This window comes from Carassius carassius, chromosome 41, assembly GCF_963082965.1.
Source record: "Carassius carassius chromosome 41, fCarCar2.1, whole genome shotgun sequence".
In the NCBI taxonomy this organism is placed as follows: domain Eukaryota; kingdom Metazoa; phylum Chordata; class Actinopteri; order Cypriniformes; family Cyprinidae; genus Carassius; species Carassius carassius.
In genome coordinates, this window is record NC_081795.1 from 6,689,619 (window position 1) to 6,717,566 (window position 27,948).

Genomic DNA, 27,948 nt, shown 5'->3' on the forward strand with positions numbered 1-27,948 from the left:
AGAAATTAAAATTTGCTGAAATTTACTCAAGATGTACTGTATGTAATGCTGAATTTCCCCAAATCTGTTTCAATGAAGAAACAAACTCATTAATATCATAGATGGCGTAAGGGTGAGTAAATTGAACTATTCTTTTAAAGGAATAGTTCACCCAAAAATAAAATTTGTATGTTTAGCTGCTTACCTCCAGTGCATCCGAGATGTAGGTGACTTTGTTCCTTCAGTAGAATACAAAGATTTTTAACTCAAATTGTTGCAGTCAGTTAGTCATATAATGGAAGTGAATGGGAATCACGGCTTTGAGAGTAAAGCTCGGGTTGACACAGTGATGTGTAAAGATATGAAACGATCGGTCTGTGCAAGAAAAAGTTAACAGTATTTATATATAAATTTTTACCTCTTATTCACCGCAATGTCCGGCATGTGATGTGTCTTCTTCTTCTTCTTCTTGCTTTACGGCGGATCGCAGACTTGCATACTTGCGGAAGTGCATTACTGCCACCTATCTTTCAAATGGATCATTGACACTCTATGTACAATCTCAGTTAGGAGTGTCAATGGTCCATTTGAGCGATAGGTACATTAAAGTTGTAACATTTAAAAAAAATTAATGGTGTATATATGTCATTATTTAAATGTATATGTTTGGATTCAGATTTGTAAAGGTAGTTAAAGCACCAATGTTCCTAATATTTCTGCACTTCTAGGAAATAAATGGTTGTTTTATTTAAATATTTCAATTAGTGTCAAGATATTTTAGGTGAGTGTTTTGAGCTGTAGCAACTCTCAACTGGTAATTTAGACACTGAAATTCAATGCATATTAACATGATTATCTGTTCACTGTGAGTTATTCCTGTTTTGCCTGAGAGAGAGTTATTTTCCCATGAGTGTCTAATCTTTGATTTTGTGCCTTCATTTACCTCTTGTTGCACGATGGATGTAAATTACTCCCAAAGTCTGAGCACGCAATTAAACACCTCACTTCAGAGTGTGATGAGCTCTGTAGTTAAAGGAGAAGCTGTGTTGCATGGGCAGGCCTTTTCTGGCACTCCTGCACAGGTTTTCATCCTTTTGTGTTCTGGTGTATTACTTATTATATATATATATTTCACAATTTAGTGATAACAGAAAACAAGAACTGCACTGTTCATTTAAGAAAATTTTTATTTTATGTCTTGATAAACACTATGATTAATGTTGTAGTCATCGTAATTAGTAAACACAATGGCTGGTGACAAAACATGCAGTGCACACACTGGAAGGAATAAATATTCCACTCTTTTAAAAGAAGAGCAGTGCTGCGTGACAATTGGATATTTTACTCATTCAGAAGATTGATTTTAGCCATTAAAAGTGAATTAGTTTTTTATGATTCTGTACTTGAGTCTGTGACAACAACTGAAGGAAGAAAAACTGTCTAGAGTCTCATTGATATGCTGTTACTCTCCACTGAGTTTTCTTTAAAACAGAAGTAAATATGTGCAAGTCTTATTAAAACAGTGAAACTGCCTTTTGGTTGAACGACTGTGGGACATTGTTAATTGCAAATTGGAACACAAATTAGGTTTCATCAAAACAGACTTCAGATTATATCGAAAATATATGCAATGGTCATAAATATTATATATTGTATAAAGTTGTGTCCAGACATCAAACTCAGTATATAGATTGTGCCTGGGGTTTGAAGAGTTTAATTACCTGTTAAACTTCCACTTTCTTGTTTTTACCCATTTATTTTTTCTTTCTTTTTTTGAGAACCCCTCAGCATAAAACTTTTAGAAGCTAAACTGTTACTGGTGTGCTGCTGGGTTCAGCTTTAGGTCCAGATGTGTTTTCAGCTGAGTTCTCAGAGAAACTTTTTTTTTCTGTTCATTCTTCATGCTAATTAGTTTTTAGAAAGTAGTCAGACAGATGCTGCATACCTTCCTGTCATAATGATTTAGACTAGCTTTAAAGGAGGACCTTGTTCTATTGTTTTTGGTGAATAAATAGTAATTTGTGCTATTGTTGTACAGAAGATAGCAGCAGTTTGTGTGCCGTCTGCTGGCTACTTCTGACAGTACGGTCCCCACAGACTCAGGGAAGTCGTGGCCTAATGGTTAGAGAGTCGGACTCCCAATCGAAAGGTTGTGAGTTCGAGTCCCGGGCCGGCAGGAATTGTGGGTGGGGGGAGTGCATGTACAGTTCTCTCTCCACCTTCAATACCACGACTTAGGTGCCCTTGAGCAAGGCACTGAACCCCCAACTGCTCCCCGGGCGCCGCAGCATAAAAATGGCTGCCCACTGCTCCGGGTGTGTGCTCACAGTGTGTGTGTGTGTTCACTGCTCTGTGTGTGTGCATTTCGGATGGGTTAAATGCAGAGCACAAATTCTGAGTATGGGTCACCATACTTGGCTGAATGTCACTTCACTTCACTTTTTAAAGTGTTTATGTGAGGTTTCCTTTTATCAAATGCATATTAAATGTGAAAACTGCCTTTGTAAACTATTATAATTGATTTAACATGCTGTGCATTGCTATACTCTGTAATTGTTGCTGCTGTCTTCTTTACTGTCAGTCATTGCACACATTAGGATGTTATAAAAGGCTGAGGAAACGGACTGATGGACGTTTTCATAAATTAAACGCTTGTCTTTTTTTTCAGGGATGAGGCACTGTTTATCGGTTCCTCCACTGCCTCTAGTCATGCTGTTTTGGTCCGTTAGGGAGTACAGCTCTAACACATCCATGCAAATCACTCGTAAAATAAAGGCTGAAAAGAGAGTTGTCATGATGCCCATCAGCTGTTCAGCTGTGAAAAGAGTATACAGTAGACTGTCAGTCAAATCAAAACAGCAGGGCATCTATATAGCAAGTTCATTTAAGCTAGCAGTTCTGAGCTTGTTTTGTTTCAGGTCTTAGAACATTGACAGTTTTGGTTTCTAAATGTTTCTTGAGTTTTAATAGTTTCACGCTCCTGCAAGCCAATGATTCACTTTACAGAACATATTGGAATTGCTACAAACCTTTTATCGTCAGCAGATGAACACATATTTATTTTTTATTTTATTTTATTATAAATAAAATTATTATTTATTTTATTTTGTAATATAATTAATTCATATAATTTAATTAATAAATCTGTCTGATTTTGCTTGTGTTCATTTACAGATAAGTTTGTGGGATAATATTGTTGGGTATAATGAGCACATTTTTCTTTCTCTGCTGTCTCCAACAAACAATCAGAACAACTCTCGAACCATTTTTGTCACAACCCACCAGTTGGGAACCAATGATGTGTGGGATCTGAGGCGTGACAAGAGTCAATCCTAATCTGGCAACAATAATTCACAAGTTAGACAGAGTTGTGGACTCTGGATAATGTTGTAAAATAATCCTCAAGAAGCAGGGCTCTATTTTCCACATGTGTGCATCACTGCTCTCTGAAGAAGGTGCCTGAAGTCTTCTCATGTGCTCGAGACAAGTCTTGAAATCTTCAATTTCATGCTTGCTTAGTCCGCAGAACACAAATATTGATTTGTGTTTATAATTCCCAAATGATTATAGTTATTTTTTATGACCGGAAGAGGACTAGAAGGATTTGAATTTTTGTTTTTTTCAAGGTTTCTTTAAGTTTAGATAAGCTATTTATTGACACAATTGGTTCACTTGTGGTGAACCAATTGGTTCACTGTGTTTGTCTGACGTCAGACAGATGCTAAAAGCTTTAGAAGGAAAGCACTCCTTCTTGTTACTTAAAATGAGTCTAAGCTAATTTTTTTTCCTTGTCCTTTTCCCTTCTCTTTCTTTCTCTTCTGCTCCAGCTGGTTGGTGGTGAGTTTGACCTGGAGATGAACTTCATCATCCAGGATGCAGAGGCCATCATCTGCATGTTGGAGCTGCTGGAACACTGTGAAGTCACATGCCAGGCGGAAATCTGGAGCATGTTTACTGCCATACTGCGCAAGAGTGTCCGCAACCTGCAGACCAGCACTGAGGTCGGCCTCATTCAGAGGCTTTTGCTCAGAATGAGCTCTGTGGACGACATGATCGCAGGTGAGTGGTCTCGACCTGACCCTCTTTCAGAGTTTTAGAACTGACCTCTTGTTAAACTTATTTCTTTCTGTTTGCTCAAAGCTCTATAAATGGTTCAGAAAATGTTTAAACGGCTCTGAAATGAAAGATGTGCAAAAAATACAGTCAGCTTTTAACAGCACATGCAAGATATGGGCAAAATCTTAATTTTTTTCCAGATTTCCAGATTTTAGACATCTGATAGTGTGTGAATTGCTGTGAGTGAAGAAATGTGTATTTTCTTCTAAGCAGTGGAATTCATCAGGCTTAGGAAGAAGAGAAACCGAGAGAAAAATCTCATTAGTTGCACCGTCTGGTAATGAGATTGACTGGCAGTTTAGAGCAATATTAAATTTTAGTTACCATTTATGAATGAAGAAGAATGTTTTTTTTGATTCATTCCATCTGTATTTCATGGGCACCATGCTCCCCTGTCTGCATACATTAAATGGCATTTTACACAATCAAAGTCCTTTAAAAGTCACATTTTTCGTGTTTTTTTGAAGCTTTGATTGTGTTTACAGTGTGCAATATAACGTGTTCATGTTTCGCGTATAAAAAAAACTGTATTTTTCACACAATTCACTTATCTGTATACCGTTGTTTTCACTGTCATAAAAATGCGCTGATGACTTCCTTGTTCTATAAAGTCCCTCCTTCAGAAATACGTAACGAGTTCTGATTGTGCCAGTGGTTCCTGTGTTGTGATTCGACAGCAGCTGAGTGCACGCTGCCCTCCTGGAAATGCGATTGGGCTAGTTTTGGACTAGTTTTGAGAAGCAAGTGGGCAGGATTTGTTTTGAAAACCTGGCAATCCTGATCTGAACGCACGTGCTGGAGATGTACTTAGAATTACTTGAGCGTTTTTACTGACGAGATGCGCATGAAAATCGCATTCTATTTTTTTGCACATCCCTAACATCTAGTTAACAAAGCTAAACAGTGTTGCCCTTTGTGTAATATGTTACAGAAACTGTTAAACGCACCAACTTAAATAATAAAATACACTTACCGGTTGTGGTCCATAAACAACGCCTTCTCCTGACAAAGAGGGAACTGCTCCATCTTTCAAGAATAATCTTTGTGCGAATCCGGCATTAAACTGATTGAGATTGAAGAAGCTGTCCTCAGCAAAATGTGCTGCAAATAGTTTTACATGTGGATTATAATTTTCGGGAACCGAGTTAAACATAAATTGTAACCATTAATCTCCAAGTACAGTGTCCCTGGGAAGCCCAAACAAAGGTGATCGGACTCCGAGATGAAAATAACAGCGTTTAGACGACATGGCGACAAACACAAACGCAACTCTTCCTCTTCTCCGTCGGAGCGCAACAAGACCACGCCCTCTTTTTTGTGTATTCATGTGGGTGGAGGTTAGTCAAAAAACTGTTTTAGTGACGTCATTACTGCAGGAACTAGAGGGATGTAGTCCAATCGGGTCGTTTTTTTGTAGGCGAATTCTGTTAAATAAAATATCTCGCTTGGCATTGAACTTTGAGCTTTAGAATTTTACAGATATTATTTATACTCTAACAACAACATTACACACTAACTAAAGTTTAAAACATGGGATCACAAGAACGGGACCTTTAAAAGGCAGGGCTGTGAATTGCCTCATGGAACGTTTCATCAGCAGACTTGATGAAACTTTAAATTAAAGTGTAAAATTGCATTAATTAGCATAAATTTGCATGTTTTCCTCGCAGCGGTGAGTGTATACCTGTAGGTGCTGTTTCTGAACCATATGTGTATTTATGTGTGTGTGTGTGCGTGTATACAGTACACACACACACACACACTCATCCATCTGTCTGTCTGTCTATATACTGGTGAAACGTTTGAGGTAATAAAAACAATTCTAAAACGTTTCTTATGGTTAGCTAGGGCTGCATTTATTTGATTAAAAATACAGTAATAACAGTATTATTGTGAAATATTATTTGTATTATTGTATGTATATATTTTTTAGCAGCCATTAGTTTAGCCTTCAATCTTAATATATGCTATAATCCTAATCAAATTTATATATAATAATATACAGTGGGTATGGAAAGTATTTTACAATTTTTTACTCTAAAATAATTGCTAAAATAATTTAAGTTCATTTTTTTCCTCATTAATTTATTATTAATGAGGAAAAACACCCCATATTGACACAAATGTTGACATTTTTGCACATTTATTAAAAAAGAAAAGCTGAAATATCACATGGTCCTAAGTATTCAGACCCTTTGCTAAGTATTTAGTAGAAGCACCCTTTTGATCTAATACAGCCATCAGTCTTTTTGGGAAAGATACAACAAGTTTTTCACACCTGGATTTGGGGATCCTTTGCCATTCCTCCTTGCAGATCCTCTCCAGTTCTGTCAGGTTGGATGGTAAACGTTGGTGGACAGTTATTTTCAGGTCTCTCCAGAGATGCTCAATTGGGTTTAAGTCAGGGCTCTGGCTGGACCATTCAAGAACAGTCACGGAGTTGTTGTGTAGCCACTCCTTCGTTAATTTAGCTGTGTGCTTAGGGTCATTGTCTTGTTGGAAGGTGAACCTTCGGCTCAGTCTGAGGTGCTGAGCACTCTGGAGAAGGTTTTCATCCAGGATATCCCTGTACTTGGCCTCATTCATCTTTCCCTCAATTGCAACCAGTCGTCCTGTCTTTGCAGCTGAAAAACACCCCCACAGCACACCATGTTTCACCGTTGGGACTGTATTGGAGAGGTGATGAGCGGTGCCTGGTTTTCTCCACACATACCGCTTAGAATTAAGGCCAAAAAGTTCTATCTTGGTCTCAACAGAACAGAGTCCTCCAGGTGTTTTTTAGCAAACTCCATGCAGGCTTTCATGTGTCTTGCACTGAGGAGAGGCTTCCGTCGGGCCACTCTGCCATAAAGTCCCGACTGGTGGATGGCTGCAATGATGGTTGACTTTCTACAACTTTCTCCCACCTCCCGACTGCATCTCAGGAGCTCAGCCACAGTGATCTTTGGGTTCTTCTTTACCTCTCTCACCATGGCTCTTCTCCCCCGATAGCTCAGTTTGGCCGGACGGCCAGCTCTAGGAAGGGTTCTGGTCATCCCAAACGTCTTCCATTTAAGGATTATGGAGGCCACTGTGCTCTGAGGAACCTTGTGCAGCAGAAATTTTTTTGCACTGTGAGCTGTAAGGTCTTATATAGACAGGTGTGTAGCTTTCCTAATCAAGTCCAATCAGTATAATCAAACACAGCTGGACTCAAATTAAGGTGTAGAACCATCTCAAGGATGATCAGAAGAAATGGACAGCACCTGAGTTAAAAATATGGGTCTCACAGCAAAGGGTCTGAATACTTAGGACCATGTGATATTTCAGTTTTTCTTTTTTAATACATCTGCAAAATGTCAAAAATTCTGTGTTTTTCTTTCAATATGGGTGCTGTGTGTACATTAATGAGGGAAAAAAAGGAATTTAAATGATTTTAGCAAATGGCTGCTCAGTCTCGTGCATATTTTTTTTTATGTTTATCTAAGTTATATTGTATAATGGAAGTTCTCCAAGGGCCTTGCAAGTTATGTCATTACTCTCAGGAAAGGTGCATTCTGGCGGTCTGTCTACCTCAGTTTGATCCTCCCACATGTTGTTCTGTGAAATTATTATTTTGCACTGTGTTATGATACAGTATCTTGTGTATGTTGCTCACACACCTGCACTCTGGGGAATCCAACTTTACATGCACACTGTGCCCACTTTAGTTAATCCAGATCTAACGTCTCTCTGTTTTGTTTTGTTTTGTTTTCTCTATGATGAACAGACTTGCTGGTGGATATGCTAGGAGTTCTGGCCAGCTACAGTATCACCGTCAAAGAACTCAAATTGCTGTTCAGCATGCTGAGAGGAGAAGGAGGATTGTGGGTAAGCCACTGAAAATGAGTGAAAACTCATGTAGGGCTCTGGGGCTCCAAGAGGTTGTTGAGATTGTTGAGCCCTTTTAGACCTCTAGAGCAATCAACCGCAGAACAAGCTTGCCCAGGTGTCGATTCACTGTTCTCTCGAGTGAGAGAAATTGACTGTACAGTACATCGAGTGCTCGCTAACAATACAGTGAGGATGTTGTGACAATAGTTTTCAGTTTTTGGATAGAGTGAAGTACCCCTATGGAGTCAAAAGAGAGACCTGTGCTACAACTTGGGCTTTAATGAAACAATTAATTATGAGACATGGAAATGAAATGTTTCGATCAGCATGAGTTTTCATTATCTTGTCAAAAAAGGTGATAATATGACAGATTGGATCAATGTTCTTAAATCAGAACTGATTTATTGAGGCAAAACGTTAAATTTAAAGTTGAACATTTCTGAAATTCTTGCTGAGAAGGTCCTAAGTGATTTTAGTTACTATGATTTGGTTTTTCTTTAAGTCACTTGTCTTACCTCTCCCGTTCTTCTGTCTTCCACAGCCAAGACATGCAGTCAAACTGCTCTCAGTTCTGACTCAGATGGCACAGAGACACGGACCAGACACTTTCTTTAACTTCCCTGGGCGAAGTGCAGCTGTGAGTGACCCCGCTTTTTAGCCTTTTTTGCATTTCAGTGAAAGCATATCTCAGTTGTCGTGAAGTTAAATTAAAAGTTGTTTAAATTGTTATTTTTTACAATATGGTTAACTAATAAATAACCAATATTAAATCACAAAAAAAGTGTTGTCTAAATAAATAAACACAAAAATTTGAATCAATCCTTTTAAACGCTACAGATAAGTGTATATTTCACAACATTATAATGCAAACAACTGTTCAAAAGTTTGGGTCGGTTAAGTTTATTTAATGCTTTAGAAAGAATTGTTTTAAGCTGATCAACCCTGCATTTATTTGATCAAAAACACTGTGAAATATTATTAAAATTTAAAAGAACTGTTGTCTGTTTTAGTACGTTTTAAATGTTAATTGCAATGGCAAAGCTGACCTTTTTAGCAGCTTTTACTCCAGTCTTACATGATCTATCAGAAATCATTCTGCTGATTTTGGATGAATAATAATAATTCTTATCATCAGTATTGGAAAAAAATTATGACAAATGCTGACATTTATTTTGAAATTTAATAAGGATTACTTTTAACAGTTTTATTGTATTTTTAATTAAATTCTTAGTGATTTTAAAGAATAACTTTGTGTATTAGTTCACAGCAAAAGTAAACTAAAAGTAAAATAAGAGCAATAATACTAAATTTAAAAACTAATAGGGTGCTTGTGACTATCTAACATATATTTATTTGACTGGCTATTTGTATTTTGTAAACAACAACTTGATGCCATTAATTATTATTATTTTATTTTCTTTTGAAGCGCTGGATGGATATAAACGAATGTCTAGCTTGTTAAAAGATTATTACATAACATATACAGACTCCAATACATTTTTGCTTTCTTTTTTTTTTTTTTTCTGCTAGGCGATTGCGTTACCTCCCATTGCTAAATGGCCTTATCAGAACGGCTTCACCCTCAACACCTGGTTCCGCATGGATCCTCTGAACAACATCAGTGTGGATAAAGACAAACCCTACCTTTACTGGTGACTACATTCCCAGCCTATGCTTTAATGTAGTTATATAGAACTTTGTCAACTCATTGTCAACTTGATTAGCAGAAAATAAAATTACCTTCAGCGCCTGCTTCTATAAGTAAATTAAACTGAGTGGTTTTGTTTTTAGCGTGTAACAGAGAGATAGAGTTCTGGCTACTATGCCACTTATATAATGAGCTTGTTAGAGGATTTTATTTTTTATTGATGATGTGGTGGATTATGCAAGCATAAAAGGGGATTCTGCTGATTTAACCAACAGGTGTTTGAACCCAGGGCAGGATGTTCTGGAATCGCTGGAAAATAGGACATTCATTTGGGTTTTTAATGTCAGCCAGGCAAAAAGAGCACCATATGTAAAGACTTGTGGGTAATTAGAGCTCAGATCAGTAGTACAGACGTGTGTTTATTGGCCAGGATTCCAGGAGCGAGGGAAAATGTTCCTAGAGGGAGAAGGAGTGAGTGTGTTTTGAGAAAGAAGGACAACGTCCATTTTTGAACATCCACTAAAAAAAAAAAAAAAAAAAAAAAAACCTTTCTTAAGTTCACAGTATTGAGTTCAGTTCCTCCATACATTATGTAAATCCAGGCATTGAGAAACTGCCCCAGACTTTGTGAGGAGGTTACAAAACAGCGTTGTTGAAGGCTGCCATGCTAATAACGCTAGCTAGCATTTGAAAGCGGGCGCTGGGTCCTTGCTGTTTTGCTGCCAGATCTGTAGCCGGAGCTGCCAAGTGCAGGACCGCTCACACAAACTCAGAGTTCAATCTTTCCATGACACAGATTCAGTAACATACAGTAAGATATCTTTACTCGCTCCTCTCTGTTTGTTTTGAACCAGAAAACTAGTTAATGCATATCAAGAAACCTACATTCTGTGCTAAAAATATTGTAGACCAGCCTAAGCTGGTTTTCAGGTTTTCGGGTCTGGGCAAACTAGTCTGTTGGATGGGTATAAGTAAAAAAAAAAAAAGATTTTTATGCTGGCTTGTAGACCAGCTTAGATGCTTCTTCCAGTCTGACCAGCCAAAGTGTCCAAAAACCATCCTGGGACAAGGACAAAAACCCATCAAACCAACTGTAAGCTAGTTTAAAGTGTTTAAAGTGAATTGCTGTATATTGTATGTATTTTTCGATTTTCCAATTTCAGTTTCCGTACAAGCAAAGGCATCGGCTACTCGGCACATTTTGTTGGGAACTGCTTGATTGTGACATCATTGAAGTCGAAAGGAAAGGGTTTCCAGCACTGCGTGAAATATGACTTTCAGCCCCGCAAGGTAGGCTTTCATTTCCAGCTTTGATTCTCTCTCTCTCCCCTACTAGCATTTGTAGTAATCTACTGATGTTGCTGTGATGGAGGAAAAATTGAGTGGATGCACTTGTGGATTTTCTTGCTGTGATGCTCAGTGAAAATCACAAGGCTGTGCTGGAAAATGCACGATCCAGTTAACTGGGCTAAATATGTTTATAAGCTGTTACTAAACCCCAAGAAATGGGATAACTAAGGTCTTTTCTATATTTGCTTTTGTTTTGTTGAATCGAAGGGAAGTCTCTTGGAAATCACTGCACAGCTGCTGCAGTTTTGAAACATCTGTCTAATAAATGATTTCCTTGTTTTTTACTCAAAATTGAATGCTTTTAGCTGATGTAATCTTTATAAATGTTAATTACTCAAAGTTGCTCTGTTGAGCTTTAAAACAATGGGTCTGCCAAGGTCGTGAAAGTCTTTCCCAAAATGAAATCTTATAGGTTAATTGCACATTCGTGGGGGCAAATTTGCATATTGTGTGAAACTTTGAGTTGATGTGCAACATAAGATGTTATTTAAATGCAAAATAAAATAAAATGAATTAAAAACTTCATAATAAACAATGTAAATAAAAATAATGATAAATAATTGATAAAATTTATAAATAATTCGTTATAACAAAAAAATAAATGGGATGAGCACTTTAGTGGGAGACTGTTTACAGAAATAAAATTTTTATGTTTTCATTTTCATGTGTTTAATCGAATAATGTACATGTAAGTGTTTAGTGTAAATATTATAAGTGATGTGATTCAGACTTCTTGTGATCCAACTAATGATTAAAACAACATTTCATTGTTTTATCAGAGTTCGAGAAGCCAAATTTCTTTGAATTAATCATATTTTCATTCGCATTAACTGTAAATGAACTGTTTAATTTTTACTTTAGACTTCTCTAGGGTTTTTATTTATTTTTTTATTTATTTATGTTTTTATAGGGCTTTTCTTCTTCCTAATTACAGCTTTGAAATTTTGATTTAGTGACTTAATATGAGCGGTAACAGGCTTTATAGCAACTCTATTAGATTTTTAATGTGGTTTTGTTTTGAGGATTAAAAAACAACAACAAATGGCAATAGAGAAATATCATAGTTCATGTATATATGTATGTGTTTGTCAGAACAGCTAAATGGATATGTTTTTCATGTTGTTTTAAAAATGAACTAGTATGAAAGAGAAAATGATTAAAAACAGCTCTGTTGCATATTGCGTTGCTTTAAAAATATACAACAAGCAGCATGCTTTTTGTCCTGAATGATGTTAGCTTCAGAGTGTGTTTGAAACACTGCACCATATTGTGACATGTCATGTGGTGCATTGACAGAAATGAAATCTGTAATGACCCTTGTCTCCTGCTAAGTAACCTGCCTTTACTTCCTCACTACTTTCATTTCCTCTCTGCCTCTGTCTGCTTCCACTCCTCTCCTCTCTTCTCTTCTCACTCAAGATCTGATGTATTATTTATATCTAAATGCAAATTTAACTACATTAGACCTTCTCCTGGCTGCCCATGAAAATGGTTTTGGGTTGAAATGCATGCTTCCAGTGCCAGGAAAGAAAATAAAATCGCTATTTAAAAAAAAAAAAAAAATGGAAATCTGTATTTTTTCATGAACTTCCTGATTTCATATACTATTGTATCATTTACTCGTTAAAGGTACACTCTACTTTTTTTTTTTTTTTTTTTAAATAAGCTCGTTTTCCAACTCCCCTAGAGTTAAACAGTTGAGTTTCACCATTTTTGAGTCCATTCAGCCGATCTCCGTGTCTGGCGGTAGCACTTTTAACTTAGCTTAGCATAGATCATTGAATCTGATTAGACCATTAGCGACTCCCTCAAAAACACCAAAGAGTTTTCATTTTTATTTTTCCTATTTAAAACTTGACTCTTCTGTAGTTACATCGTGTACTAAGACCGACAGAAAATATAGTGATATTACGCAGCGCCTGAAAATACACGATACACGATGTAACTTCAGAAGAGTCAAGTTTTAAATAGGAAAATTATAGAAACTCTTTGGTCATTTTTGAATGAGATGCTAACGGTCTAATCAGATTCAATGATTTATGCTAAGCTAAGCTAAAAGTGCTTCCACCAGAACCAGAAATTGGCTGAATGGATTTCAAATGGTAAAACTCAACTGTTTAACTCTAGGGGAGTTGGAAAATGAGCCTATTTTCAACAAGTATTATTGGAATTTGCATTTAATTCATTTACTGTTATATTATCAGTCTTTTATATAATTTTTATGATGTATTAATGTAACTTGACAGTGTATCTATTTTCTTTAGAATAACAAGCACTGATAAATCATTGATTGTGCAAGAGAATAAAATGAAATTAAATAGTTTTTTTTTTTTATGATGATGACAAAATCACAATGTAATAACTTTTTTCCTCCTCTAGTGGTACATGATAAGCATCGTTCACATCTACAACCGCTGGAGAAACAGTGAGATTCGCTGCTACGTAAACGGACAGCTTGTCTCCTATGGTGACATGGCTTGGCACGTCAACACCAATGATGTAAGACCACTTTGCTATCGCTCTCTCAGTCTGTAGCTGCCGGATGTTGTCTCAGAGTGTTATCATCACCACTGTGTGCACAGTGTGAAATTTAGTTATGAAAGATGTATTGATTTATCACAGTTTCAGAATATATAAATTACGTTTATTTCTGCCAGCACATCAAGCCTATCATGTAAAAAAAACATTTTCTTAATCAGTAGGGTTTTTTTATGTATATTGTAGATATGCCTTTATATATGTTTAAGTATGAATAACTACATCCATAAAATATATATATATATATATATATATTGATTGTCTATCTCTCCCTCCCTATATACTGTATGTACATGCTGGTTGGTAACTGATTTCATGTCATCTTGATTATTTAATCAGATTCCAAATATTAAGTACTTAGATTATATTACCTTTTAAAATACTTATAATCAGAATACAGTGACTTTTATTAATTACAGGATATTACATATTAATTACATATTATTCATACAATATGTTCATAATTTATTGATTCTCCCTAATTCTTTTTTCATATTTTAAATGTACCTTTCTAAAATAACATATATACATTCAGAAACTCTTCCAGTTTTGTGAATATTCACACAGAGACCGATTACTAGTAAGTTGGTTATAATTACACAGAATTTTGAGAGGCCACACTGCAGTTTTCAGTTTTAAGAAGTTAAGGTGTGGTTTTGGCACAGTGGATAAGACACATGCCTTTGGTGTGAGAGACCTGGGTTCGAAAAGTTTTTATGATTTTACGATGTCAACTATAATTTTAATTGTAAATAGGAATCAGCAATCAACTACAATGTGTAAGTAATCTACCCAGAGTAAAAAAATATATAACAAAATTTAATTGTTTTATGTTTGGAATACACACAACAAAAATTCTGATTAATAACTTTTAACACTCTAATGTAGAAACTCTGAAGTTGTCTGTGAAATACAGACCTGTTTTTTTTGCCAGATCAAACCTTATATGAGATATTATCAGAGGGCTAAAACATTTGATTAAAATTCACAGACCTTTGCCTCTGTTTTGCTGTACCTCATTGAAAGCAATGTAAGATAATTAAAAGGTTGGACCAGCAGTGCATAACCTCAGATCTCCTGGGTGCCGATTTTGATTAAACTAATAGGCAGGTTTCAGCACTGAATAACATATCTGCAATGCTACATCTCAATTACGCTGTGAACTCATACTTGCTTAGTATGACGTTTGCATACTGACGTCCACTATATTTCCACACCAGCGCTCAATTTTTTTTCCTTTACTATTCATTTTGAGAGATTGCTACGGAAAACTCCAAGCTGTTTTGTTCATGTACTTATCACAGAGTTATGACAAATGTTTCCTCGGCTCATCTGAGACAGCAGACGCTAACCGAGTGTTCTGTGGACAGCTTGGAGCCATCTATGTGTTCAGTGAAGTGTTAAACCCTGCTCAGATATTCGCCATCCATCAACTAGGCCCAGGTTACAAGGTATGTATCAGATTTGCCAAAGTGCGTTACACAACAATGCTTCGCAGTCACCATTGATCTCCAAGAGATGTTATTCCTTTGTCACTGACATTTGGTTATTGATTAATGTGCATTCAAACATGATTTCACCATGCTGAAGAAAATAACCACATTTTGGAATCTCAACTGGTTATTATTGTTTGGTTACCATGTAACAAAACTGGATATTCCAGCAGTAAAAAATAAAATGAGGTGTGAAAGCTCTTTGTTGTCCAAAGTTTCTAAGTTTTGCTTCTTAATGAAGTCTAAGTTTATAGTCTTTCTTTCCCTTTCATGTTTCTGACCTTTTGGCGCTAATTCTCAAGGTGCTTTTGAGGTGATTTAGCATTTCATTGTGTCCATGGGGTAAACAGTGCAGGTTACTGTGATTTGTGTTTTTTTTCAAGGCTGTATCCTTATTAAATATGAAGCTCTGTCATATTAGTAATTAGGACTCGCAGCAGTTTTTCAGTCTCATTGTGCAAAGTCTAATTTTCGCTGAAGTACCAGGCTTTGATTAGTGACTCATTATCTAAAACAATAAACCACATGCATGGAACGGATAGCATATGTATCCCAAAATTGACATGGGCTCAAAGCCATTGTTTATGAATGATGAGCTTTTGCTAATTTAATTTCAAATTCACCATCTCTATTGTCTTTGCATCATTACAGTAGTGTTTTAGTTATGGGCTGTGTAATCTACAGGGACAAGAAAGCTAATAACTTTGCTTATTTTTACCTTTTGTGTTTTAAACTACCAAGTAGACATTTGCACTGGGTGTTCTCTAATCAGTTTGGGCTGGTCATTTCCCTTATTATTTGCATTTCTAGACCTCTGGTTCACGCTGCCCCTCACTTCGTCGTGGCAGGCTGGTTGCCAGAAATAATGAGCTGTCTGCTTCAGGGAGAAAGCAATTACCCACCTCAGATGAACCTGTGAATGAAGCCTCTCGAAATCTGAAAAGAGGTTGTATCTTTCAGTGGAGTGCCAGCTATCAGGCTCCCTGTCAGCTCTTCGGCTTCGGGCTGATCTACCCTGTCTAGTAATAGGGCAGAGGCCTTCAGAGTTTATGTAGCAGGGCTATACCACAGGACCTGGCCCCTATTTGATGAAAATGCAATAAAATGGGGTTTTAATTGTGATGGATTCACTATAAGCATTACTGTTTCCTTAAAAATGGTGTTTGTGGATCGAGTAACAGAAGGAAGATGCAAAAATATTTTTTTATTAGAGCCTGCTCGTGCAAGTACATTTAATGTAGTAAAAGAAAACATGAATGTAGATTAACACACATTCCATATGATATGCTGAATTCAGTCATTGTTTTGTTTTCCTTTGTTTTGGCTTGGTTGATGTGTTCTCAAGTCATGTTAGTTACAAATAAATCGTAAATATTTTACCCCCTGTTTTGTTTTGCTTTGCTTATGTTTTGCTTTTTTGCTTTACTTCATTTTTGTTTTGCTTTGTGTTTTTCTTTACTTTCCGTTGGGTTTGTTTTGTTGCTCTCAAGTCGTGTTAGTAGAAATAAATCTTTAATAGATTTTTTTCTGTTCTTTTGTTTTGCTTTGCCTTTCTTTCTTTCGTATTTTTTTTTTGTCGTTTTGTTTGTTGCTTTGCTTCATTTTTTGTTTTGTTTGTGTTTATCTTTGCTTTGCTTTGCGTTGGGTTGTTTTTGTTGTTCTCAAGTCATGATAGTTGAAATAACCCCCCCCCCCCTAGTTTTCTACCCTTGTATTTAATGACTTCTGTTTCCTGCCCTCAACATTGATTTACACCATTATTTGTTCTGTTGGCTGTAGTTTGTTGGCTTTTCTTAGCATTTTAGCAGAGTAACTGCCCGTACACGCATGGTCTTCTGTGATTAATGTGACTGATCTAAGGATGACTTGATTAGTAACTCACCAGAAAAGGCAGTCTTATGTTGCAGCTGCATAAAAGCACTGACCCCCAATCAGACTTGTGGTCTCGAATTAACTTAGTCTCAGATTAGCAGTTTTCAGTGTTACTTGATCCTTCAGAAATTTTCCAAATATACTGATTTGGAGCTCATGTGGAAACCATAATACTTTTTAAAATAAAATTGAAGGGGTCATGCACTTCCTTTTTTTAAATTATTTTTTACTTTTCTCTGAGGTCCACATATAATCAAAATTTGTACATCAGTATACATCATAATTTAGAAGTATAATAGGCTATGTTCTAACCTCCCCTCATCTGAACACTATGTTTGAATAAGCATGGCAGATTGTAGTTTGATGGACATAGATGGACACTGCTGTGATTTAGGTAAAATAAAAAAGCGTAAATACTTAGTACATATCAAACTACCTGTAATAACAGACAAAACAATAGTGATCACCTAATAAAAACAGTTACTCACACTTGTGTGGTGCGACGTTAGTCAGATCCAATAAATCTGGCACAGCATCGTCCTTTAGTTTCAGTATTGCTGAAAATTCTGCGTAGAATTGTGCCTTGTTTGTAAACGAATTCATGGTGAAATGAAGTGAACAAAAGACCAAGTTCCTACTGACACGGTCTGGATCATCATTAAAAATAAAGTTCATCCACTCTTTCCCGATGTTGGGATCTGATGGAAGGTTGTGCAAAGACTGTGTTTTTCCACAACTTTGCATTGAACAGCATCTTGTTGTCTTCTGATCATCTTTATCGTTTGATTTCTGTGTAGACCTGCATTTGCTTCTCTCATTATTTTCTATACATGTGCTAATCAGTTATAGATTCACGCTTTGGGCACAGCCCCTAACTCCACCCCCACCCTCTCCTCTGCTGATGTCATCGTCCATTGCGATGTTTCATTGTAGATATCGTCCGATGCCAAATTTGTAGACATCGCCCAACCCTAATTGGATTGAAGCAGTACTAGTCCCTTTCTTTGTCTTTCTCCCTTTTGTCAGGGAAGACAGATGCACTATTGCTACTGCAAAGTCTCACTATGAGAAAACATGTGAGCATTACATCAGTTTCTGACAAAAGTGTTTCAGACGTTACGCCGACATTCTGTCAGGTTTATTTTCTTCTCATGCTGTGCTTTCAGCTTTTTTTTGCAAAACTGTCAGCATCTATTATCTATTTATTTTCCAGTCCGTCTAGAGGATTTTGAGATTTGATTTGTGCTGTATCATATGTTTGCAGCATCAACCTGACCAGCAACAGGTGACATTTAGCCTATCTCTATTCAGCAAGTAGAGTAAACAACATGGATCTTTTCAGGTCAAAATAAGCATACAGACCAGCAAATCTGATATGTGTTTCTTTTTTCTCTTTCTATTCTCCATTTTCAAAAGAATAAAGGTAACAGTAAAGCTAACCAACAGCTAAATAGATATACTTTTTATTTGTATATAATGCTATATTTCATTTGCTCACATATTTTGAAAAAAAAGAGAATTTTTTAAAAATCAAGTTTATTGCCTTGAAAACTGTATCCACATGGCAATAATCTAACGACAACAAGTTAATTACAAACACCCTCCTACATCTTTAAACAGACACTGTTTCACAGTTAGTACATGGATAATGAAATATGAATATAAAGAGCCAGGTCGTTTCTGAATGCAGAGGTTTATGTCTGTTCAGAATTGGAAATAAAATCAGTAGTTGTTTTTTAATCTTTGTTTGAGTTTATGGTAATTTTAGGTAACACTTTATTTTAAGGTGTTCTTGTTACACGTTACTTGTACTTACTATTATAATAACAATTAACAATGCATAATTACATGCAAGTAACCCTAAGCCAGGCCCTAATCATATAATAAGTACATGTACAGTAATTCATTAATATTACTCCGTACTTAAACGTTTAATTACACTGGAACAAGGACACCTTAAAATAAAGTATAACCTAATTTTACATAACATTTACGGCAGTTTTACATCAAATTTGATTAAAAATGTCAAGAAGCTCAGATGACATTAACGGAAATAATGAATGAATTGATTGAAATAAATCATATGACAACAAAAATGTGGTGCGGAACTATTTGAAGTATTTATTGTTGTTTTATACAAATATAGCAAGAAAGAGATGATTTATTCCACACTATGCACACATTTTTTCCAGTATTGGAAAATATAAAAGAACGGCATTTATAGGAAAGATAAATCTTTTATATTATTATTACAGTCTTAACTGTCAATTTTAACCAATCTAATGTATCCTTGCTGAATAAAAATATACATTTTGTTAAAAAAAATTTTTTTTATGTTATTTCATATTATAGATTGAAGAGTAGTGCATAATTACAAAAATATGTAGTAAAATATTTAATTTTCAACAATGAAAATAATGTCACAAAAAATATTTTCAACAATGAAAATAATAAGAAATGTTACAAATCAGCATATTAAAATGATTTCAATTTTGAACATAGTCCATGTTTTAATGTACAACCCGAATTCCGGAAAAGTTGGGACGTTTTTTAAATTTTAATAAAATGAAAACTAAAGGAATTTCAAATCACATGAGCCAATATTTTATTCACAATAGAACATAGATAACATAGCAAATGTTTAAATTGAGAAATTTTACACTTTAAGTGTAAATTTAGGTTAAACTCAAATCTAACTCTTGTCTGTCTCTAATTATTACTATTATTATTCTGACATTTGATTATTCTAGTTGACTCTTTACTTTATACTTACTTGTTAATTATGAATCTATGTAGCACAGGGTGCCTCACGTCAGCCGTTCTACGTGTGCCACATGATCACAAAAAAGTCTGCTCATCGGTCAGAGGTTATGACTAATACTATTTAATAGGTCGCACATGCTTTCCATTCTTTAAATAGTATTTCTGTTTAGTCCCCTACATTTACCCATGTACAACTTAGTTAAAGCTCAAAACAATAGTCAGCGGTTATGCTAGTACTATTTGTCTAGCCCCCGATAGTTAATATAACCATGTACAACTTAATTAAAGCTGAGACAATAACCAGCGGTTATGACCAGTACTATGACTAGTCCCCCATAGTTAATGCAACGGAGTACAACTTAACTAAAGTCAAGCGGTTAGTCAGAAATCTAGAATCTCACCTGATATGCTCCATGCTCCATCTAACCTGAGATTTAGTATGTACTAACACTGGACGCAGATTTGCAGAAACATACGCCTTCACATAATCTACTTGAGAAAATAATTTCAGAGTACGTCAAAATAAATCAAATGTAACAATTTATCATCGGTCAGGTAAATATGTATTATTCCAATTACACAGCCATTCAGATATATCAACTCAATACAAAACATCTGAGATGAATCTTAGAGTAAGATGCATATCTGACTTTTGGAAAAATACATAGTATGGAGTGTGTGAACACACTTCATACCATGAGCTCATTCCAGCTACAGAAGGCCCAGCAATGTTTTGCCAATTCACTTACATACCCAGACCAGATCAAAGAAATCTTCAAGTGAGTTGTAAAAACATAAAAGACCTTTTGGTAGTTAGGGTCTCATAACCCAAAAGGTCAAACACCTAGATTTGGGGATGGAAACAAATGGTTATCAAAGATTTTTATTGGGACATCACCCACATCAGAAGAACTGTTGAAGGGGATGAGGAGGAACCAGTGTATATGTGAGAGTTTTTTTCCCGTATTTTCTCTCAGTGTGATGTGGGAAGAGATATCTGTCACTGTGTGTCTATTGTATGTCTCAGAAGATCAGAGTGTCTGAGGTTCTGTAATTCTTACACCTGGTTGCATGACAAACTGTAAGCAATGCTTTTGCTCATGCAATTATTGTTATTAAATGCATGTCTGCTGATAAAAACACAGGTGATTTTCTAAAAATGCCTTGTCATGATTGTCTGCCTACTGCACATTTACAAAGTTAGCACACGTCATGAGCAGGTCACATCTGGATGACATCATCACCTGGGGTGTGCTGCAGGTGTTGGGCCGTAGGCCTTTGCTTCAACAGCACACGAACAATCTCATGAATGATAATTCAGCCGGGGGATTCCCACATCGCCCCTACTTCATCTTCATGATTATTTCATGTCACCAAGCTCATTTATTATTCATCATGCTCCCACGACTTTGGATAAGATTTAATCACTGCATAAAAAGTATCTTCTCCTTTACATGCAAGGAATAGTAAATCCTTTAATAAGCTCATAGAGCAATATGATTTACATAGATACTATTTTAAGACATGTTAAATATACTGTACATTGTCATATATGGTGAATTATCTCACCTTTGTCTCACTTGACATGTCTCACTTGTGTTATGCACCTTTTAGAGTCAAATTTAGACCAGATTTTCTTTCTGTGTTGGTCTATACTTCTCTCTTTACCTCCCTAGAGCACCTTTAAATTTAAATCAGAGAGTGATATCCACCTGGCTGACCATCATAAGCAAGTGTTGTATGATGGGAAGTTGGCAAACAGCATTTCCTTCACTTACAACGCCAAAGCCACAGATGCTCAGCTCTGCCTGGAGTCCTCACCCAGAGAAAACCCGTCCATATTCGTGCATTCGCCTCATGCTCTAATGCTACAGGTAAATGTCTGCTTAATGCTTTGAGACTGCGTTCTACTTTCTTAGTGCTACAGTAAATTAGCCACATAATGGTTTGTCATGTCACTAAATGTTAATTAGATGCTGCATTGTTTAGCTAATATTACAAGATAATGTCAGTGTTTGCCATTCAGGGTTAATTGTTTGGACGAACACATTAGTCAGTGCTTAATGTGAGTCAGTAGTTTTAACAGTGGCAAAAAATTACTGAATGCATCCACCACTACTTTCTAATTCATTTGATTTTTTTCCTTCTTTTTCTTTATAGGATGTGAAGGCAATCGTTACACACTCCATTCACAGTGCCATTCACTCCATTGGTGGTATCCAGGTGCTGTTTCCTCTCTTTGCACAGCTGGATTTCCATCAGCACAGTGAAAGCCAAGTGGAAAACACAGTGTGGTAAGGATCATCATTTCCACTTTTTGAATCAAATTAATATGTTTACTCAGTAAGGATGCATTCAATTGATTGAAGTCATTTATTTCAAATAAATACTGTTTGCTGATTAACCTTCTCTTAAATCCGGAATAAATACAAAATAAAACATTAAAAAATACAAATATACAAATATTATGCAGCATATATGTTCTCAACCGTGATAATAATAAGAAATGTTTAATCAAATAGCATATTAGAATGAAAGCTAAAAATTCAGCTTTGGTTTCACAGAAATGTGTGTGTTTTTGATCTAATAAATGCACCCTTGTTATGCTTCAGTGTTTGAAAAACATGAAATAATCTTACCAACCCCAAAACTGTTTTTTTTTATAAAACACTAAAATTAGGCATCAAAATTTATATTTATTTTGAGATTTGTTAAACATTAAATGTAAGTGTTATTAAATAAAAGTGTTTTTAAACATCAACTTTAGGTTTGGTTTAGATGACGACAAAGGTAATCTAAATATAAATGAATCCACAATTAAATATCCAATTTAAGCTGATAAATGGAATAATAATAATAATATCAGCCAAGAAATATATCAAGTGTGGGATGTTATTGCCATCCATTCCATCAATATTTGGTCAGCAAGTCTTTCATTTTGAATCTGCATTGTTTACCCAGTATATTTGTGTAATGAGATGTTTTCTGTGCAGTTCTACACTCCTGGCCTTCCTGTTCGAGCTACTCAAGAGCTCCGTGGCAATGCAAGAGCAGATGCTTGGTGGGAAGGGTTTCCTGGTAATTGGGTACCTGCTGGAAAAGGTGATGTCACTGTTTTCTTTGTTTTTCTTATTCCAACATTCCATTTAGATTGGTTAAAGCTGAAGTGTGCAATTTTTTTTAAAACGGAATTTCAAAAATAATTTAGAAATAGGTTTTCCCCAACCATTGTTCAGACAAATTGGTAGTTATATGGCCAGGAGCATTGGTTGGGCCATAGCTATTATGTTGGGCCAGTCAATTAAACAGAATAATGTTTAAAGCACCACATTGTTTACACTCTTTGGGAATTCAGCTTATATGAATGTCTTATACTTGTGGATTAATTTGGATAAGAGAATGTATTTTAACACTAAACATCTTAAAAACTGCAAAACGCCAAGGGATTTTGATGTGTAATGGACAAATTGTGCTTTTCCTCACTTCACAAATACTTGCTCCTTTCTTTAAAAGGCTTTAAGAGTATTAATATTTGTGCTTTTCTGAAGGAGTTGTCATGACCTTGATTGACTCAAGCTTTTGTAAGCATGAGCTGAATAAAAAAAAAAAACATGCATAAAATTCAATTGCTAGGAATGGTGCATTATGGTTGGCAAACACACACTTCAGCATTTCTATGGTGAATGCTGGTTATACAGCGCTATTATATTCCTCCCTGTCCATGGGTTTTATTGCAATGACATACAAATTAACCCAGTGTCATTATGTTATTTTCTGCTCGCTATCTTTACTTATTTATAGCTGTCCTTTTTTCATAGTCTCAATATACCCTTGGCTTCATCTGAAGTTGGCTTTTGAGTAAAAGACTCACTCTGTCATTTAACAGCAGCAGCTGTAAATCTGAGCTACATGACCCATTCACACTTAGCCAGCCATCTGTTTGTGTCTCTTTTACTCACTCCTGTCTCACACCACGCACCTGTCTGGACCTCAGGTGCCAGCTGAGAATAAACAACACAGAAAGTCTCTATAAAAAAAGTTAAAGTCTTTGTTTAGCTGCAAAGTCAAGTGACGGCTTCAAGCTTTAGATGTTGGTTGGTATTTTATAAGGAAACTGAGAATTAGAGGTTGGTTTGGGAAACAAAAATCTCATAATTGTTTCTCAGGCATCTCGAATGCACATCACCCGGGCCGTTGTGGAGCAGTTCCTCGCTTTCGCCAAATACCTGAACGGCCTTAGCCACGGTGTGCCTCTCCTCAAGCAACTCTGTGACCATATCCTGTTCAACGCAGCTATTTGGATTCACATACCCGCAAAGGTGAGCTAGGTCATGTCTTTTCTTTAGGGTTCACATCAGTGAAATAGTGATAGTGAAGTGATAGTGATCAGAACACACTAAACTCAACATGTGCTGTGTCTGAAGATTTTTTTGTCCGACGTCACGTTTATTGATTATCAAACAGAACATTTTGTTCAGTGCATTCTCATTGAATATCTTTTTCACTTGAAAATAAAGTAGAAGTAAAATAAGTTTTTATATCTCTCATTTTTATATCGACTTTGATACCCATCTCTCTTGGTTAATAAGTTTCATGTTGTGTCATCTAAAAAGCAGACACAAGCTCAAGGAAAGCTTTATACTGAAATAGCTTACTGCTGCTAAACTGCTTCTTGTTCATCAGGATTTTTTGACAATGACAACTTCACAGTCTGTTACCTCATTCACCAGAAAATCACAGCCTTGAAGAAAAGTGATAGTTTTCTTTAAAAAGATTTACAATTCAGTGTCTTGTGAGCATTTGCAGTATTGTCACAGATGGCTGGTTGATTTAGAGTGACGTTCAAGCTTTGAATTTTTTTTTTTTGAAATTCGACCCTTTATGACCCATGAAGGAGAGGATGAGGCATTCCTAAAAGAGGCCAGACTCTGTGCTGCTAATAAGTGTTGCTCTGCATGGCTGCTGACTGTCAGGAATAAATAATGGAGAGACCAAAACACATACGGCATCAAAACAAAAACCGTTGGTCCAAAAGGAGAGAGATGGTGGGAGTTTTCTCTAAGAGAAAAATGGATAGATGAATGATGGAACAAAAAAAGACTGACAAAAGAAAGGGGAGAAAAAAAAATCTGAAAACTTTACAGATAAAAGAAAAAAGCAAACATAAAATGAAGCTAAGAGAAGGTGAAAAATCAACAGCTAGATGAAGAAAGAAAGAACGACAGAAAGAAAGAAAGAAAGAAAGAAAGAAAGAGGAAAGGAAGCATCCAAAAGGGACAAAATTCAGACAGAAAGAAAAATGGATATGGATGGTGGAAGAATATAGAAAGGGAAAAAAGTGAAAGAAAAAAGATGCGAGGAACAAAAAAAAAGAAAGTAGGAATGACAAAAGATGGGAAGGAAAAAGAAAATTGAAAAAAAAAAAATATATATTAAAACTGAATAGCTAGATGAATGCATTGGAAATAAAGAAAGAAAGAATGAAAGACAGACAGAAAGAAAGAAAGAAAGAAGGTGAAAAGAGCAAAGGAGGCTGAAGGAAGCACGAAAAAGGATAAAAAAGGCAGAAAGGAAAAATGGGTACATGGATGATAGAGGGAAGACAGAAAGGGAAAATAAAGAGAATGAAAGAAAAGAAGTGAGGAAAAAAAGGTAGGAAGGACAGAAGGTAGAAAAGGGGAAAAGAATGACAAAAGAAAAGGGAAGAAGATAAAAGTAAAGGAGAAAAAACAAGAAAAAAGAAAACATGGATAGATGAATGAATACAAAAAAAGCAAGGATGGAAGGAAGGAGGAAATTGTAGGAGAAAAACAGGAAGAGACATGAAAAGCAAAGAGAGGAAGTGAACAGAAAGAATGAGGGAGAGAGAGAGGGAGTGTGAGACTAGTCGAGGATAATGAACTGAGCAGCACAAGCAGCAGCAGCAGTGTTCTCTCCTCAGGCCAGAGGAGTTCATGGACTTGCATCATGTTTTTGATCCTCCCTCCATTCCTTCCCATCATCCCTTCCTGTCCTCACTGGAGAGCCCAGTCTGCCTGCATGTGTGGCCTGTAATTGGATGAGTTATGTCATCAGCGTGTTTTGTCCTCCAAGGTTTTCCTGCAGCGCATCACTAGTCAGGCCTGACCTGCTGCTCACAAACAAACCACAGCACCTTCTGACTTTCGGCTTCACCCTAAAATATTAACCATATCCGCTGTTCTACGGCAGAGCTAGCCGTGTCAGAGGTGTCGCTCCCATGGATATCCAACAAGAAATGAATTGTAATGAGGGATCTTGGGATGCAGTTTAGAAACAACAGAAAGACAATGAAAAGTAATCATCAGTGTTTTGTATTCTTATTTGAGGCAGCTGTAACCCTTTGTAACCGTGTGTGTGTGTGTGTGTGTGTTGCTGTTGTTCAGGTGCAGCTCTCACTGTACACGTACCTCTCAGCAGAGTTCATTGGCACAGCAACCATCTACAACACTATCCGTCGAGTGGGGACTGTGCTGCAGATCATGCACATACTGAAGTATTACTACTGGGCTGTGAATCCGGCCCACATCAGTGGCATCACACCCAAAGGCCTGGGTCTGTACACACACACACACACACACACACACACACAGACACACACACACGTTTGTTTTTGTGAAAAGTGGGGACATCTATAATGGTTTTTATACTGTAAAAAATGTATATTCTATGGCCCTACACCAACCCTACACCTAACCCTCACCATCAAAGGAAACTTTGAGCATTTTTACTTTCTCAAAAAAAAAAAACCTCATTCTGTATGGTTTATAAGCGTTTTGAAAAATGGGGACATGGGTTATGTCCTCATAAGTCACCCTCTCCTTGTAATACCTGTGTCATACCCATGTCATTATACAGAGTTGTGTCCTGATATGTCACAAAAACAAGAGCACACACACACACACACACACTCTGGCAACTTGTGACTTTCATGCAAATAAATCTAAATAAATCTTAATAAATTATATCTAAATTAATGTAAACAATATACAATGAACAATAATAAACAAATTAATGTTTTTAGACCTAAACATTATATAAACAGGTATATATAGATTGAATGTTTTATTTCATATTTTTATAGTTTATAGCCACTATTTAATAATGTATTACAATTTGGTATTCTGTTAATTACTTTTCTGAAGCAGTAAAGGAACAAAATTGGAGTGACAACTATTAGGTATGATTATTAAATATGTAAAATAATACATTACTTTTATTAATTATTGTTAAATTAATTTTAATAGCCTTTAACATGTTTTTCGGTGTCTCACATATTGCATGACAAGTTACTTTGGAAAATTGTGACATTTTAATTTTAATTTGAATCATTCATTTTAATTCTGTATCATTTTTCTTTAAAAAACACTTGTACCCTTTGACCAAAGTTATTGCAAGAAAAAAATGGCCAAACATATATTTAACTTCCATATGCTTACTATTACCTGCAGTCATGTTAACCATTCAATATCATTCGTATGATATACTTAATAATAATGATATTAATATGAATTATATTAATACATTGTATTACAACCCGAATTCCGGAAAAGTTGGGACGTTTTTTAACATTTTAATAAAATGAAAACTAAAGGAATTTCAAATCACATGAGCCAATATTTTATTCACAATAGAACATAGATAACGTAGCAAATGTTTAAACTGAGAAAGTTTACACTTTTATCCACTTAATTAGCTCATTTAAAATTTAATGCCTGCTACAGGTCTCAAAAAAGTTGGCACGGGGGCAACAAATGGCTAAAAAAGCAAGCAGTTTTGAAAAGATTCAGCTGGGAGAACATCTAGTGATTAATTAAGTTAATTGATATCAGGTCTGTAACATGATTAGCTATAAAAGCTTTGTCTTAGAGAAGCAGAGTCTCTCAGAAGTAAAGATGGGCAGAGGCTCTCCAATCTGTGAAAGACTGTGTAAAAAAATTGTGGAAAACTTTAAAAACAATGTTCCTCAACGTCAAATTGCAAAGGCTTTGCAAATCTCATCATCTACAGTGCATAACATTATCAAAAGATTCAGAGAAACTGGAGAAATCTCTGTGCGTAAGGGACAAGGCCGGAGACCTTTTTTGGATGCCCATGGTCTTCGGGCTCTCAGACAACACTGCATCACTCATCGGCATGATTGTGTCAATGACATTACTAAATGGGCCCAGGAATACTTTCAGAAACCACTGTCGGTAAACACAATCCGCCGTGCCATCAGCAGATGCCAACTAAAGCTCTATCATGCAAAAAGGAAGCCATATGAGAACATGGTCCAGAAGCGCCGTCGTGTCCTGTGGGCCAAGGCTCATTTAAAAT

At 36.0% G+C, this 27,948-nt stretch overlaps 1 protein-coding gene across 1 annotated transcript in view; it reads left to right on the forward strand.

Annotated features, from left to right (window-relative positions):
- The window catches only part of nbeab (neurobeachin b), a 257,230-nt gene that overhangs the window by 49,528 nt on the left and 179,754 nt on the right, over positions 1-27,948 (forward strand). The window contains exons 2-13 of the mRNA XM_059534202.1: positions 3,807-4,038; positions 7,844-7,944; positions 8,489-8,584; positions 9,478-9,599; positions 10,759-10,885; positions 13,325-13,444; positions 14,788-14,934; positions 21,288-21,485; positions 21,772-21,905; positions 22,605-22,713; positions 23,778-23,930; positions 26,016-26,184. Coding sequence (XP_059390185.1) covers positions 3,807-4,038; positions 7,844-7,944; positions 8,489-8,584; positions 9,478-9,599; positions 10,759-10,885; positions 13,325-13,444; positions 14,788-14,934; positions 21,288-21,485; positions 21,772-21,905; positions 22,605-22,713; positions 23,778-23,930; positions 26,016-26,184 — 1,708 coding nt within the window. The remainder of the gene's footprint in view (positions 1-3,806; positions 4,039-7,843; positions 7,945-8,488; positions 8,585-9,477; positions 9,600-10,758; positions 10,886-13,324; positions 13,445-14,787; positions 14,935-21,287; positions 21,486-21,771; positions 21,906-22,604; positions 22,714-23,777; positions 23,931-26,015; positions 26,185-27,948) is intronic.